The sequence below is a fragment of the Lepidochelys kempii genome, chromosome 18, assembly GCF_965140265.1.
Source record: "Lepidochelys kempii isolate rLepKem1 chromosome 18, rLepKem1.hap2, whole genome shotgun sequence".
Lineage (NCBI taxonomy): Eukaryota > Metazoa > Chordata > Testudines > Cheloniidae > Lepidochelys > Lepidochelys kempii.
This window is the reverse complement of record NC_133273.1, coordinates 23,204,851-23,220,165: the sequence shown is the minus strand read 5'-3', so window position 1 is coordinate 23,220,165 and position 15,315 is coordinate 23,204,851. Positions and strand designations below refer to the sequence as shown.

At 51.4% G+C, this 15,315-nt stretch overlaps 1 protein-coding gene across 2 annotated transcripts in view; it reads left to right on the top strand.

The window, feature by feature from the left end:
- Window positions 1-15,315, top strand: part of GPR153 (G protein-coupled receptor 153) — a 45,458-nt gene that overhangs the window by 4,575 nt on the left and 25,568 nt on the right. For both annotated transcript variants that reach the window (XR_012155513.1, XM_073316249.1), the window contains exon 2: window positions 13,505-14,023. Coding sequence is in view for 1 of the 2 variants with exons in the window: in XM_073316249.1 (XP_073172350.1) it covers window positions 13,647-14,023 (377 nt within the window). In the remaining variant the exon portion in view is untranslated. The remainder of the gene's footprint in view (window positions 1-13,504; window positions 14,024-15,315) is intronic.

Sequence of the window (15,315 nt, the reverse complement as noted above, 5' to 3'; positions counted from 1 at the left end):
GGGGCCTGAACTCAGGCCTTCCATGGCGTTGCATTTTTGCAAAGGACGTTACGCTCATTTGGAGGAGAGCTTTTGTGCCTGTTGTTTCTCTTCCTCGCTTCTTGAGTTAAAGCGCCGGGGCAGTGACGGCATAACAACGGTCGCTGTGTTCGTTAGCCTCTTGGGGGTGTGTTTTCAGCGAGGATAAGATTGGCATCATTTATGTTTAATATTTCATGAGATCTGTAAAACCAGCAGCTGTATCCGCTCAATACTAATCTAGCCCAGGTGACGCAATGGCCACGCACCACAGAGTAACTACAGCTCTGTCTCGTGTCCATAACGAGAGCAGCCAGAGGGCAAAAGCATTTTGGTTTTTTTGAATGCGGCATGCCAGTGGCGGTGGTTTTCTGGCTTCAGGGTATTGGAAAGGGAGGCAACATTTACTAGAAGATCTGCTTGGTCTTGTCTCTTCTCACCCCCTTTGGTCTGGATGGCTGGCTTTGTCTTGCTGCCCTAGTCAAATAATTGCCAGACCCCTGCTCTGGGATTTCTCCTGCTGCCCTCAGTCGGGGGAAGTGATGCTCAGCGGGGGATTCTGGATCTCTGGCTCGAAGCAGCTGAAGGTGGCAAACTTGGCAGAGCTACGGCCCGTGGGCTTCCTGTGGCCGGCAGTGACTGCTGTCCTTTTAGTACTTCCTAGCACCTGATGGGTGCAGCAGCTCACCCGTCCGGCCAGCCTTGGGGAGCATTGCCGGAGTGGCTGCCCTCAGAGCCGATGAGGAGAAAAGGGGAGCGATGGAGATGCTGCTCCATATGCCGAGAGGCACCTGGCCCGGCTCTCAGGTTTGGCGACAAAAATGCTTTTAAGTTTATTGTTGGGGTCTTGGGGCCAGATTCTTCCGTTACTTCACTGGTGTAAATCTGGAGTGGCTCCCTTGAAGCTGCCCCTCCCATGTTTGTCTGTCTGACCACCGGTGGCATCTTGCCCTAACTCTTGCCTTTGAGCTCTCCAGACAGTGCCCGTCTTTGCTTTACTCATTTGCACCGTGGGACGCCACGCTCGTTTGGGGCCTGTAGGTGCCACAGAAATATAACTAAAGACATGGCTCCGGAGAGTGGAGAGCAGGAGTAAGCACCTCCCCTCCTTCCCCCTGCTCTGCCGCAGTTCAGGTTTCCAAGTCCTATCCAGCTTCCAGAGCGGGCCGGTGGATGTTGGAGTCTGTTACCGAGCTAGGAGAATACAACAGGTTCTTGTGTCGCTTCTCATAGCTGCTGCAGAAGGTGGAAAAGCCACTGTTGATTTTCCTCCATTTTTCTTTCTGAAAAATGATTCCCAGTAATGTGATTTTTCACAGAGCCAAATGTCTCACGGTTCACGCATGTGCTGCCGGCCGCGTGAGAGGAGCCGCATTCCTCCATCTGCTGAGGACAGCACTGAAGAGCCTTGCCCCACTAGCTTCCAAACAGCTGCGGTTTGAGAGGGTTTGTCAGTGCTGCGCAGGGAGAGTTACAAGCACTTCGCTTTGCTGAGAGGTTCAGAACCTCATAGCAACCTTCTGGGGACGAGGAGACTCCCTTTTTAACAGGATGTGCATAGTCCAATTGGCTCCGTAGTTGCCCGCCTTGGAAAGGTGAAGTTATTAATGCGTGATAAGTGGAGTTTCCTGACAGAGAGCAAAGAGACCCAAAAATGTGTGTTTCTCTCATAAGCATGAAACTGGCCCTTTCTGTGAGCCAGGCAATCACTGGGGGCACAGTGTTAACTTAGCACTAAAGGGACATTAGGAACAAAATTGGCATCTTCACCTGGGCTGCCACGGGTTGTGTTCTCCTGCCACCCTCTCAAATCCTAACGAGGAACAGCCCTGCCCCCACTCCCACTCTGCCTTCCCTGAACGACTTGTCCCATCTTTAACTCAGTCCAAGGAAGGCCCTTTCCGGTGTGTGTGTGCAGAGAGAGTATAACTCCCAAAGTTCTGGCCTTCTGTTGAAGCTGTTCTTGGTTTCAGCTCCAGCCTTCTGAAATCATGGGGAAATCTTGCCTGGGCAGACCCCAGATTAGTTGTCTGATAACAGCTTTTGAACCAACCTACTGCCTTGGAGCCAGGAACTTAGACGTGCCAGGCTAGACTGTATCCCATTCTGTGCCAGTCAGCCGCTGGCCAAGGAGGGTGGAGAATGCCAAGGTATAGCAGGACTCACTCTGCAGGCTTTGCAGAGAATCAGATTTCTCTGGAAACGCCATGAAGAATCCTGTACCTCTCCTACAGATCCCACAATCAGCCCTGTGTGAATCCACCCTCTCTGACCACTAGTTTCTGTGCTTTTGGTTGTTCTGTACCAGGGGTCGGCAACCTGCAGCATGCGAGCTGATTTTTACTGGCACGCTGCTGCAAGCCGGGGTCCCGGCCACCGGCCCCACTCAGCCCGCTGCCTGCCTGGGTGAACAGAACCCCAGGCCGGCAGCAGGTTGAGCGGGGCCGATGGCCGGGACCCCGGCTCAGCCCGCTGCCAGTCTGGGGTTCTGTCCGCCGACCCTGCTCAGCCCGCTGACGGTCTGGAGTTCCAGCTGCTGGTCCCCTGCCAGCCGGGGTCCCAGCCATCTGCTCCGCTCAGCCTGCTGCCAGCCTGGGATACCAGCCACCAGCTCCGCTCACCTTGCTGCTGGTCTGGGATTCCAGCCGGGGTCCAGGCCTCTGGCCCTGCTCAGCCCTCCTGCCGGATTGGGGTACCAGCAGCCAGCCCTAGGCTCTGCTCCTGGCCTGGGCCCAACACACTACAGCCCTTATCAAAAATTACACTACAATTAGCTTAAAAACTTGAAAACTTAAAAACTTTGTATATTACAGTAATCGTTAAAAATGTATAATGTTAATAAACACGCAGGTTTGATGAAACAAAGTAGTTGTACTTACGTGCCTGTGCTTAGTTTGTGTGTCTGATGATTTACCTTCTACAAAAATCTTGCATGTCTCACGCCCCCGAAGGGTGCGTGCACCCCCGGTTAAGAACCACTGCACTAACCTGAGAAGATCCGCATTTTAATTTAATTTTAAGTGAAGCTTCTTAAACATTTTAAAAACCTTGTTTACTTTACATATAACAATAGTTTAGTTATATAATATAGACTTAGAGAGAGAGACCTTCTAAAAAGGTTAACATGTATGACCGGCACGCGAAACCTTCAAATAGAGTGAATAAACGAACACTCGGCACACCACTTCTGAAAGGTTGCTGACCGCTGTCCTATACATTCATGGCTTGGACATGCAGATAGGAAATGAATAACTTTCTCCTTTGTGTTATTTTTTCAGTGAGTTATTTTCTTAAATCCCTGTGTATTTTAACTTTCCTTTCTCATTATCTGCTTGGTTTCCCCCTAATTTAGTGCTTGCAGGAAGCAGGGATGATGTTGGGAGATGTTGCTAAGAGGAGTCATGGGTTGGAGACTTGTTTCCTCGTGCAAACGGGCGTTGGCCGGTGGTACGAGTGGCCCTTAGGAAGAGCATACAAGAGGGGTGGTGCCTTGGTTTGGGGTGCAGCCTGTATCAGTAATGCATGGACCAGTAAGTAGGGTGCTTGTATGTGTAGAATGCTTGGCTTGATTGACAGGTGGAAAACTGAGATTGCATGAAAGAATGAAATGCAAACCCAGCAGAAGGCCCTTTGCTTGATCATGTTTAAAATGTGTTTGCAGACGTGAGCTGATGCAAATTACACCCCAGCCTGTCCTTCCACTGTGTACGTGGGTGAGCCGTTCTGGAACCCAAACAGCTCTCGTGGGTGATTAAATACGTGTAATTCAGCTGATGTCTAGGGGATTATTACAGATCTTTAGTGAATAATGAATCTTTCATACACTCAAGTATCACTCATTCCCAGGACTGCACCGTGTGGCACGGCTGCCTTTTCTTACAGCTAAATGGCAATTATAAAACAGAATAAGGTGAGAAGTCCTAGCTGGGCATTTACCTGCGCTCTTGTTACTGGTGGCAGGAAGCAAGAGCGGGAAGAATGAGTCTTCAGCCAAGTGTGGGGATTAGCTATGGGATTCCCATTAATGTTAATGGGACTCACATGGATACGTCTCTATCCACATAGAGGGGACATACCCCCAGCAATCAAAAGGAATCCTATTGGCTTTCATCCTATGGATTAGTAACACAGGAGTTGTCACAGATTCGTGGGGCCTGACCTAAAGCTCAGATTAGGAAACTGCAAACAAATGGTTGCACTTGAGCAATTGTGAGCAGTTCATTCTGGAGGTGGGAAACCCTTCCCTGGTGTCTAGGCATTGCCTGGGAGCAGGAGTGAGCGATCAGCCTGTCACCATTTAGACCAGCTTGCTCTCGGAGGGTAATTATCCACAGATAGTTAGGTGTGTGTCCTCTTTTAGGGCCTGACTGCACTGAGCTTCTCTGCTCCTTGTGGCTCCCGGAGATGAATCTGTACCAAGATGTGAGGTTTCTGGGGAGCATTGTGCTGTGACTGGCAGAGAGACTGTGAGACAGGCAGGGGTTCTCTTTGATGGAAAATAGGTTACAGCATGTATGCAGCATTAGGACTGGCCTGCTGAGTGCAGCAGCTACGACCCTTGTGTCTTCAAGAATGGCTTTAAAGAGAAGCCAGGAAATGACTCCCTCTGGCACAAGGCTGCTGTGCTGTGACTCCCAGCTCCGCTGAAATCACAGAAAGGCAGGGCTGGAAGGGCCCTCGAGAGGTCACCAAGTCGAACCCCCATGCTGAGGCAAGACCAGGTAACCCTAGACCATCCCTGACAGGTGTTTGTCCAACCTGGTCTTAAAAACCTCTAGTGACAGGGATATTACAACCTTCCTTGGGAGCCTGGTCCAGAGCGTCACTGCCCTACTATCGACCCTAAATCTCTTTTGCTGCAGATTAAGCCCATTGCTTCCGTTGACATGGTGAACAATTGGTCACCGTCCTCTTTATAACAGCCCTTTACATATCAGATTCCCCCTTGGGCTCTTTTCTCAGGACTAAATATGCCCTGTTTTTTAAACCTTTCCTCAAAGGTCAGGTTTTCTAAACCTTTTATCATTTTGGTTGCTCTCCTCTGGTCTCTGTCCAGTTTGTCCACAACCTTTCTAAAGTACACAGCACTCCAGCTGGGGCCTCACCGAGACACTCGCCTCCCGTGGCTCGCACACAACACTCCTGTTAGCACACCCCCGAATGACGCCAGCCTTTTTTGCAGATGCATCACATTGTTGACTCTCATTCAGTTTGTGATCCAGTACAACCCCCAGATGGTTTTCAGCTGTACTGTACTACACCTCGCCAGTTAGTCCCCGTTCCGTACTTGTGTGCATGATTTTTCCTTGCCTTTACTGAATTTCATCTTGCTGAATTCAGACCAATTCTCCAATTGGTCAAGCTTGTCTAGAATTCTAACCCTGCTCTCCAAAGTGCTTGCAGCCCCTCCAAGCTTGCTCGGTGTCAAGCTCACTTTCCACCCACTATCCAAGTCATTAATGAAAAGGTTGAGGAGAACTGGACCCATGACTGGCCCCTGAAGCTCATTACACACACACTCTGTGAGAAGCTGTGCCTCGGGGGGGGATCGAGTGTGGTTGGACAGAAGAGTGGGAAATCAAACCACAGAACTGAATGCACCACTCGTCTCTGCTCAGGAGGGTGACGCACGGCTACATTAATGTGAAGAGGGGTTGCGTTAGGAACAGCTCTGTCCCTTAACTTCCCCCGTCAGTTCCTATCTGACCCAAACCCCAGCCTTGCTGGCTGCTCCACACCCTAAAGTGGGGAAAACCCATCTTGTCCGGCGGGATCGAAGTGTGTGGCGAAGCCATACCCATCACGGTGCATTTCTGCGCTGTTTTCATACAGAAAGGCACTTGCCAGAGTGCAGTCTCGGTGGTTACTTTTTGCCATCGCTGCGTACTAAATAAAACCTGATAGCAATAAAAGCAAACTGGAAAAGACAAACCCAGGAAGAACGCTGCTCACTCCCAGCATCTGAGTTTCTGGGCTGTGAAGCTGCACATGATTAGTTGTCATGATAAATGGCCCCGGTCCAAGCTCTCTGCTTCCAAAGGCTTGTTGTGCTGCCGTGCTGTTTGGGTGGCCTGCAACGTTTTGGCCTTGCCGCATGGCAATGGAACGTTCCTCTCTGCGGTGCTCCAGCCACGTGCTGAGGAGGTGCCTTTCTTGAGCGGCAGCATCGCGTCCCATTTCATCCGAGTCCCTGCTTCCTTAGACAGAGCGGCTCCGGATGCAGCCCTTGTGGGGCGCAATCAAGCAGGAAGAGTGGCCCTGTTGCCCTTGTGTGTAGCATGTGACCGGAGTGCAGGTCGCTGGCCAGCGACTGACCTGCTTATACCGGCACTTGGTAAGAGTGAGAGGGCCTTGCCTTGTTGCCACAGTACTGCAGGCCCTGCCTCAGTTTCCCTCACCAGTCTCTCAAAGCTAAATCAAAACTCCATCTCTTCTGGGATAACGAGTCCATTCAGAAGGGCCAAACCGCACCCGCAGCTTCTCTGGTCCTAGCCTCTGTCACAGGCTTGTCCTGGAGCATCATGGGGGGACTGATGGGGCCCTCTGCCCTCCCTTGCTCAGAAGCTCCAGCTTTGGGCCCCTAAATAAAAGGCAGATGCCTCGTCAGTGCCTCAGGAAGCAAATCCCGAGCTGTCGCTCAAGCCTGTTTCCTGCCCCTGTCACACGGGCTGACGCCGAAGGAGTCATGGAGGTAAATCGTATCCTTACATGTATCAGTCGAGTCTCCTGGGGGCTGTAACGCTTTGGCCCCGTTTCCCGTTTCCCGTTTCCATGTTGAGTTTAGTGGGCGGGTGCAGGGTAGGGCTGGTGTCCTGGGATACACAGGAAGTCAGACTATGTGATCTAGATGGTGCCTTCTGGCCTTAAACTCTCTCACCCTAGAAAGCAACACCAGCAGGAGTTATCCTATTTCGGGGTCAGGAAATGAACTTTTGAAACTGCAGCTTGGGTACAGATGACCCTAGCTATTCCTTCAGTCTGTGAGGATAAGCTGCCAGGGGACTCGAGCTTCTGAGAAGCGATCTCAGCCAAACTGGTTGAAACCGCTGGGGAGAGAACTTGGGATCGGCTATCTTGTAGGACACAAAGCAGTGGTTTTCAACCTTCTTCATTTGCATAAGATGACTATATTTCTCTATGCTGAATATGGGACAACTGGTAAAATTACTCGTATTCAAGCAAGTTCAACGGCAATCAGTCAGAACCATGAAGTACAAACATTCAAATTAGCATCAAGCTGACTGAGCCCCTGTTAAAAAGAAATACTGCGGAGTTGGGTTCTTTTTATTTGCCTTCTTATCTTTTAGGCTTTAGGGCTCACACAGGGAGGGGTGACACCCTCCACCCCATCCCCACGGGAAGAGATGACACACACACCCTATCCCCACCAACACGGGGAAAAGTGACACACACACACACAAGTACACCTCTCTCACACGGGGGGGTGATTGACCAACCTGGACTGCACGATCCACTGACTGTCTTCCATTTCTAGCTTTTGTGAGCATCCTGGCAGTCAGGGACCGGCAGAAGGGGATGGGGGGGCACCATAAATGTCTATATTAGCTGTAGTACTTCCTTATGAAGGGCCTAGGGCTCTGATCCTAGGATTCCTGGATGACCTAGTCTGTCCAACCAGAAAAGCAAGCCGTGGAAATGGAATTAAATAGAGTTGGATTTTAATTGATATTTTTTTCTTTTCTGAAATCCAGCGTTTATTTTATGCAGACTTTGAGTTCCCTACAAGCTCTATTTCAATTCAGTTTGGAGGGGGGAAAGCACTGAAGGTATCTTAGTCTAAATTTCACTCCCTGTTACATTTTTCAGCTCAGAAAAGGGTCCCTTGCTTAACCTACAGAAAACAAAAAGTTGCAAACTTCATCTTCCTGTTCTCTCTGTCGCTGAATATATTTAACCTTTCAACAGCACATTTGGGGACATAATCCAATGGGAAAGCTGAAAAACAAAAAAGGAATGTTAAATAGCTAAAATTGGTTATTCTCCGAGCTCATTTAAACACAAACTGGGAAATGATTTATAGCAATGTTCCAGGAGTGCTCGGAGGCCCTGCAATATCGAGGCTTAGTACTGTACCAACTGTGCATAGCAAAACAGCTCCTGCCCCAAAGATTTTACAGCTTAAATACATAAGACACAAAAGGGGTATGCGTCAGAGAGCATCGCGGTCCCTGATCTTCCGACCTGAGACACGGGGAGCCTGTGACTGTCCCAAAGTCACTTGGAAACTGTGACAGTGGCAGGAGTTGAACATAGATCTCCTGAGCCCCACTCAGCATCGTAATCACAACCCTCCTTTCTCTCCTGGCGTAATCTTTGACGTCGTCTTACCAGCTTTTATTGGTAAAATCCAGAAACGCCGGATATCCTGTATTCTGGGTACAAGTACAGAATTGTTAATAGTATTTCTCGGTGAAGGGGAGTATTGATGAAATTGTAGTGCACAAATGAAAACACCTCATTTTCCACTTGCCTAATAACCCCACGCTAGAGGTAGGAAAGATGTCTAGGGTCCTTTCTAGTTCCTCCTTCTGCATGGGTTGAATCTTTCCCTTCAATGCGTTCTTCAGTGCTCTGCCCAGCCGGGTTGAAATCATGCAAGTGGTGAGGTTTCCATGCTTTGGAAAGCATGTTTCACTGCTTCCTTTGTATAGATTTGCGACTGTGCAAGGGAATCCATCTGCTTACACTGTTGTGTGCTGCCAAAATAGGTGATAGGCTGCCAAAGAAGTCCAGGAGGCCTGAAATCAAGGTGTCCTGCATAAGGAATGTGAAAGTGAAATGCTAAGGGGGTTAGTGTTCTGGATGGATTCAGGTTCCTGGCTTGGGTTTATTCACAAGGAGTCTAATTATAGCACCTTGCCTTGCATCCTTTTAAAGGGCAATGATTTCCCCTCTCTGTAAGGGGTCAAAATTAATGTTTGTCTTGTGCAAAAGAATGAGTGTCCCAGGAGGGTTTGTCTGAGATGATGCATATTTGAGGGTTCGGACTTGTGCCGGTTGTGCCTGAAAAGAGGCATTTGGCTGAATGTATATTTATACCCTTGAGGATGGTTGGGTTGCCATGGCAGTCAAAAAAGAGAGGGAGCTAGTGTATCTTCTGCAGAAATAGCCACGTTTTCAATATTCCAAGTGTATTTTTAGCAAATGCGGCTGGATTTCACCAGGGGTCTGTAAAATAATCCCTGTGTTACCCCCCACTTCCCATCTCAGGCTGAGGTTGCCCCCAAGCAGCCCTGACTTGGGTGTCTATTTTTAGCACACACATTTTTAGTGTGTGTTCATATATTTAGATTTCCCAGGGTACCCATCAAACACTCTGCACGTTACAGCCATTGAAAATAGGAGCTGCAGATGAGACCCAGGCCTCCTGGAAAGGCAAAACCTCCCCAACCCCAGAAGTCCCCATTAAAACACTCTCCTAGCCTCAACCCGTCAGTCCCAGCCCACATGGAAGCCTGTAAAACAGGTGAGTCTCATCCTGAAGGGGGCTGGCAAACCTGGGAGAGAAGCAGGTCCCCGAGTCCAGGCTCCCTGTACCACCACACCCTCCTTGCCAGCTCAACAGCACCTGATTCAGGCCAGGCCAGATTAAGATAGGCACACTGTAGATCTCTGTGCTGAAGGCCCCAGCTCCTGGAGTCACCTGATGAGTTCAGACTACCCACTTGCCTTTTCTTTTAAATGAAAGTTTTAGCTTTTGTGGCTGTGAAGGGAAGCTTGGAAATAGAAACCCAGGGTAACTGGTGCGGTGCTGCCTGCCTGAGTCTGTGGGCAGCCTGACACAACAGCTCTGGGAGCTGCACCGTGCATCTCAGTGGGGTGTTATTGCCAAGACTCCATGCTCTGGAGGTCCCTGTGTTGCTGCCCCTGTGTCTCCTGCGGGAGGGTGGGGCTGTGGGGTGGTTCCTTCTCATGGGGTGCTTAGTCCTGCCCTGGGTGCACAAGGAAGGGTGAGAACAAAGACCGGGAGTCCCTGGGCCAGGCACATGGGCGCTGCCCTGTGTCAGGCGAGCAGGTGACTTGGTCGCCTTCATCCCCACGTACCATCCTGCTGCCCCTGAGCTGGGACGTGTGTCATCCAGGGCTCCAGCCACAGCTTCAGCCATCGCTGGGCTTCTCAGCACCCGCAAAGACTGTGACAGGGAGATGCTAATAGAGGGTCTCCGGGCGGGGGGCAGCGAGCAAGGGCAATGTGGCAGGCGCGCCTCCTGGGAGGTGTTGGGGGGAGCTGAGAGGGCAGACCCCCGGGTGGGCGTTATTGGTAATACAGCCTCGTTAGAGCCTTGGATAAGAATGGCCATACCGCGTCCAACCAATGGGCCATCTAGCCCAGTCCCCTCTCGGGCAACGGCCGGCGCCAGGTGCTTCAGCGGGAATGAACCCAACGGGGCAATGATCAGTGCTCCCTCCCGTCGCCCAGGCCCAGCTTCCGGCAGCTGCTGTCGTGTTGGCACAATCGCGGTGGGCTCTGCCCTCTCAGAACAGGGAGGCAGCCAAGCTGCACAGCGGCATCCTGGGGCTGGTTGCGTCCCCGCCAGGAGGCAGGGCCCCCAAGCACACAGGTCACAGCACGTGGCATGTGTCCCTCTCTGCTCCGCCCTGTGATACGGCGCCAGGCCGTGAGTACCCTGCCCCTCATGCCCTGCAATGCGCACAGACACGCTCCGGGCTGCCCTCCTACCCCCCACCCCTCAGCCTTGCTCTGCCAGCAGCCTTTTGGGCTTGTTCCTTCCCCAGGGTCCGGGCTAGCTGCTGCCCCAGACCATCCATGTCAACAGCGGTGTGAAGGGGAGATGCCTGATCTGCACACTGCAAATACCTGGCTGCTGCAGCTGCTCCTGCAATTCGTCTCCCCTCTGTGATCACTTAAAAAACCAGATCGGCCCTTTCTCTTTAAGAAGCATCGACGATTTCCAGAAATGTGACACCCAAGCTAGTCTTCAGGAGCGGCTCTTCTCTTGGGCGTGAACCTGATCTGAACTGAGAGGGTGATGAGCCCGTTGGTTAAGAAACGCGGCCTGTTCTCTATGGGTGGCAAGAATGACCCGAGATGAGCTACCGTGTCCGGGGACTTCGCCTTAACCCCCGCGTTCCGCCGTTGCGCCCAGTTCTGGTGGTGTGCCCATCACCGGGGTGCCCGGACACTGCCATTCCTCCAGCACACGGCTTTGGATGAGGAGGATGCTGCCCTAGCTGACAATCCAGCCCCCCGAGAAGGATGCTCGTGCCCCAGTCAGGCCTCACGTCCTTTCCCCCATTCTGCTCAGGACGGGGATCCTCCTGTCATTCCATCCCCCACTCTCTCGCTGTTGGTCTTGCTCCTTTTCTGTGCTGTGCTATGTCCTGTCATCCCGCTTGCTCACCTGTGTCTGTGCCTCAGCTAGGGGCCGTGGGCGGCCTGAACACAGCAGATAGATGGGGGAGGATGCGAAGAGCATGAATGGAGGGTCCTGGCTCCTGGCCCTCTGAGCAGTAAGTCACGGAGGTGGGACTGGGCACTTTAAGCAAGTTTTCCTTCTTTGCAAATTTCTCTTCTGCCAAAGCCGTTGCTGAGCTCCTGGCGGGGGGAAGAATCACACGCTGGCTGATTTCAGTTCAAACGACAGGGGTGGGGACCGGTGGTGTTGAGAAATGTCTGGGAGGCTGCGCGAGCTGGAGCGCCCAGGCTCCTGGAGTGTAGCGGGGGGGGGAAGGGGGGAGGTGATTACTTCCATGGCCTGGCGAATGCTTGGGTGTGGTCCTGTCTGCCTTGCAGAGGAAGCAGCACGTGGCGGTGCTGATGATCTCGGCTTTCAGGCACTGGCGTCTCGGGGGCTGTGAGTGTTTTAATGAAAAATGTGTCTTGTTTTTAAGTCTCTGTAACTGCAGCAAAATGCTTTCCAGATTAAACAGTGAATCACAGCGTGACAGCTAATGGCCAATAGTTAAAGTCGAGTACGATTCATTAAGCAGAGTCTGAAGAGAATAAGACACAAAACTAACTTCAAGTGCATGATAGAGAGAGGGGTTTTTTTTAATTAACCAAATATCAAGTTGCTGCTTTTAGAGGGACAGCCGTAGAAATTGTACATTTTCCTGATTTTCCCCAAATTTTCCTGATTTTCCCCAAACTCGCCTTGGTAAGGAAACATTAAGACACAAAACAAAACTCAACTTGTGACAGAATATGTAACAATTTCCGTCTTCCACTGGCAGCGCTGCGGCCGCTGCAGCCCAAAGAGCAATGCACACGCACGCTCTTCCCCTTCCATAAAATCCCCTTCTTTCCTAGAGGTGCAGACATGGAACCACAAGCAAAGCTCCTTGTAGCTAAGCTGCCATTGTCTGTGTCTGACTCTGGGCTCACGAGCCCCCGACAGCGGTGCGCTGGTGTGCGTGGGTCTGCTGAAAGTCAGCTGAGCTCCAGAGCCAGAGTTCCTAGGCCCGTCACTTTGTTCTCTGGTAAGGGCAGTGATTTTACAAACCCTCCCAGGCCCTGCCCTGCTATGCTGCCAGCAGCTGCCCAGCAGGAACCTGGCCCACGAGAGTCTCTGACTCTCAGGTTCTGCCTCGGAACTGGTGGCAGAATAAGAACTCCCGTGCTTCTGCCATGCCCACATCTTGGGTGGTCCCTGGGCAGAGCTGCTGTTCTGTGCCACGGCACTTCGGGGTGCAGGGGGTCCTGCCAGGGGCACTGTGCATGTGACGCACCCAATGGCTCTGCAAGAGCCTGAGTACCAGCCTCAGGGCAGACTGTGAGAAACCTGGGCATAAACCCCTGAGTGACTGAGCTCTAACCTTAGATTCCACCATCCAGCCGCACCAAGTGCGGGCTCCTCAGGCCCTGAACATGGGGGCGCAGGCCCGGCCCAGGCGCTGACTTTCAAAAGAGCCGGGGGGGCTCGACCCCTGGCACTGCTCCAGGCGCCTCCCCCACTCCAGCCCTTCCCCCAAGCGTTTGCGTTCACACCTGTTTAAACACAGGGTAGCGAGCCCAGCCACACACCTCATGGGACAGTTCTGGGTCTGCGCGAAGCAGGCTGCGTTTGGAGCCTGCTTGTGCTTAGCTGCACTTCCAGCGGCGGGTGGTGTGCAAACAAAGCCGACTGTCGGGAGCGGCACCCCCAGTGTGCTGGCTAGACCGGCTGTGGGTCCAGTGGCCTTCCATGGTAGCCTGCAGTCTAATATATATTCCTGGGCTTTACCCAAGCTCCCCACATCTTGTGACTGGCCATGAAAGGGTGTTTGGGTTGGGCGACTTTAGTACTGGGGGAGGATGCTGGATTGACACCCTCTGCGTTAGCCACATGGGGAGCCGCAGTGCCAGCTTGCCCTGTCCAGCCCGTTTGCCTCCCCGTTGTCCTGGAGGGACCCGTACTGGGGACGGCAGCGTTCAGCTGCGTGTCCATTGCGCACACAGCAGTGGGCACGATGGGCAAAACATGAGAGAGGCTTTTAACCTGCCAGACCCTCTGTATTCCCTCAGGTTCCGGAGTCGTCTGGTGTCGGGTGCTCCCCTGCAACGCCTGATCCCTCCCAAAGGTGCCCTGGATGGATTGCACTCTGCTGTAGGATGTATTTACTTCCCTCCTTCTTCCTTGGACGTCATCCACAACTTGCCTCATCTGATGGTGCCTCCACCCTCCACCATGAATGATGATCAGAGACTACACAACAATGCGGTAGCTTGGCTGGTCTGCTCGGGGGTCTCCGTTCTAGCCAACGCCTGGGGGATTCTGAGTGTAAGTGCCAAGCAGAAGAAATGGAAGCCCCTGGAGTTCCTTATCTGCACGCTGGCGGGGACTCACATCCTTAACATAGCCGTCCCCATCACTATGTACGCTGCGATTGAGCTCCGGCGGCGGCGCTCAGACTATGAATGGAGCGAAGGCCTCTGCAAGGCCTTTGTCTCCACCTTCTATACCTTAACCTTGGTCACCTGCTTCTCAGTCACCTCCTTGTCCTACCATCGGATGTGGATGGTCCGCTGGCCAGTCAATTACAGGTAAATTTCTCTCTCCCTGCAAAACCATGGGTTTCCTTTTCTGCCTCAGTCAAATTTTGATTTTTAAAACACGATAAAAATCCATCCCATGCAATGACATGCATTCCAAGGTGGCATGAAGTAAGTCTAGAAATGGGGAACCCCTTGTATTTAGAAATGGACTGAACCTGACGCCCAGCTGTGAGCAGCACAAACATGGTTTCAGTTAAAATCTCAGCTTTTAGAATGAGCTAATCCATTGCCATGTTCTGTGAACATGATGGACTGGAAAGCTGGCTCCTTCTGCACTTCCCTGCTGAGATGAGAGTCCAGAGTTCTGTATTTCCCTCTCTACAGAGCCGGAATTAGGATGATAAAAAACGCTTTTCAGCTCCCCCTTAAAACAGCAAATGTCCCATCTGAATTCTGCACACAGAGGCAGAGCAGTGTTAGGCCTGATATTTTGGAGAAAGAATATTAAGGCAGTTGATCAAAGAATTATCCTTAGGAGTTTATTCTTTCAGCTTCTGTAATGCAGCAAAATCATAAACACTTAGTACAAGTTCCTGCTTTCTCTGATATTTTTGGGTCTAATCCTCTTTTATCACTTCCTCTGCAATTTAAATACATTTCCTCTAATATCTCCTTGTACTGTAGAATTTTTTCCTGCTAGGGTGGATTCCAACTACCCCACTGGGAAGCTGGTCGCACTGCGTGTGCTCCCTGGGGCTTTCGGGGAATTGTGAAAACTACCTGGCCAAGAGGAGCCATGCAATTCCCAGCGCGTGAAATCTGCTGCAGCCATCCCCCAGAATCCTTTTCTTCTAACTGGAGAGATGTTTACATAAACAACAACTTAGTGTCTGTCTCTTTCTCATTTCTTGTACATGCCCTTGGAACCGTTCTCCGAATATTCCTTTTATCTCCCTTTAACCAACTGCTTTCCATTCGCTCTCTCGCCTTAGCCCTTTTTTGTTTTATTCAGAGGCTGCAGGAGTGTTACTTATAAATAGATGACAAAATATCTGATGGGCGCCTTCAAAAGAGCATAAAGCAAAACAAAACTGACTCTTCTCTTGGTGTTTATAAGCAGAGCTTCAATCCTGGAGATTTCAATCCTAGAAATGTTTCTCAGTTTGGAGCCCTGTCAGTCATGCCAGCCTGAGCCTGAAACCTCAACGCTTCCCAGCAGCACTCAGCTAGGTGAGACCCTGGCTGGATTTTACCCCTAGTTCTCCAGATTGAATAGGTCCGCCAAGATCAGCAGCCTCTATCGTCTGTTGGCTTTTGGCAGCCTGTATGAAATCAGCTGG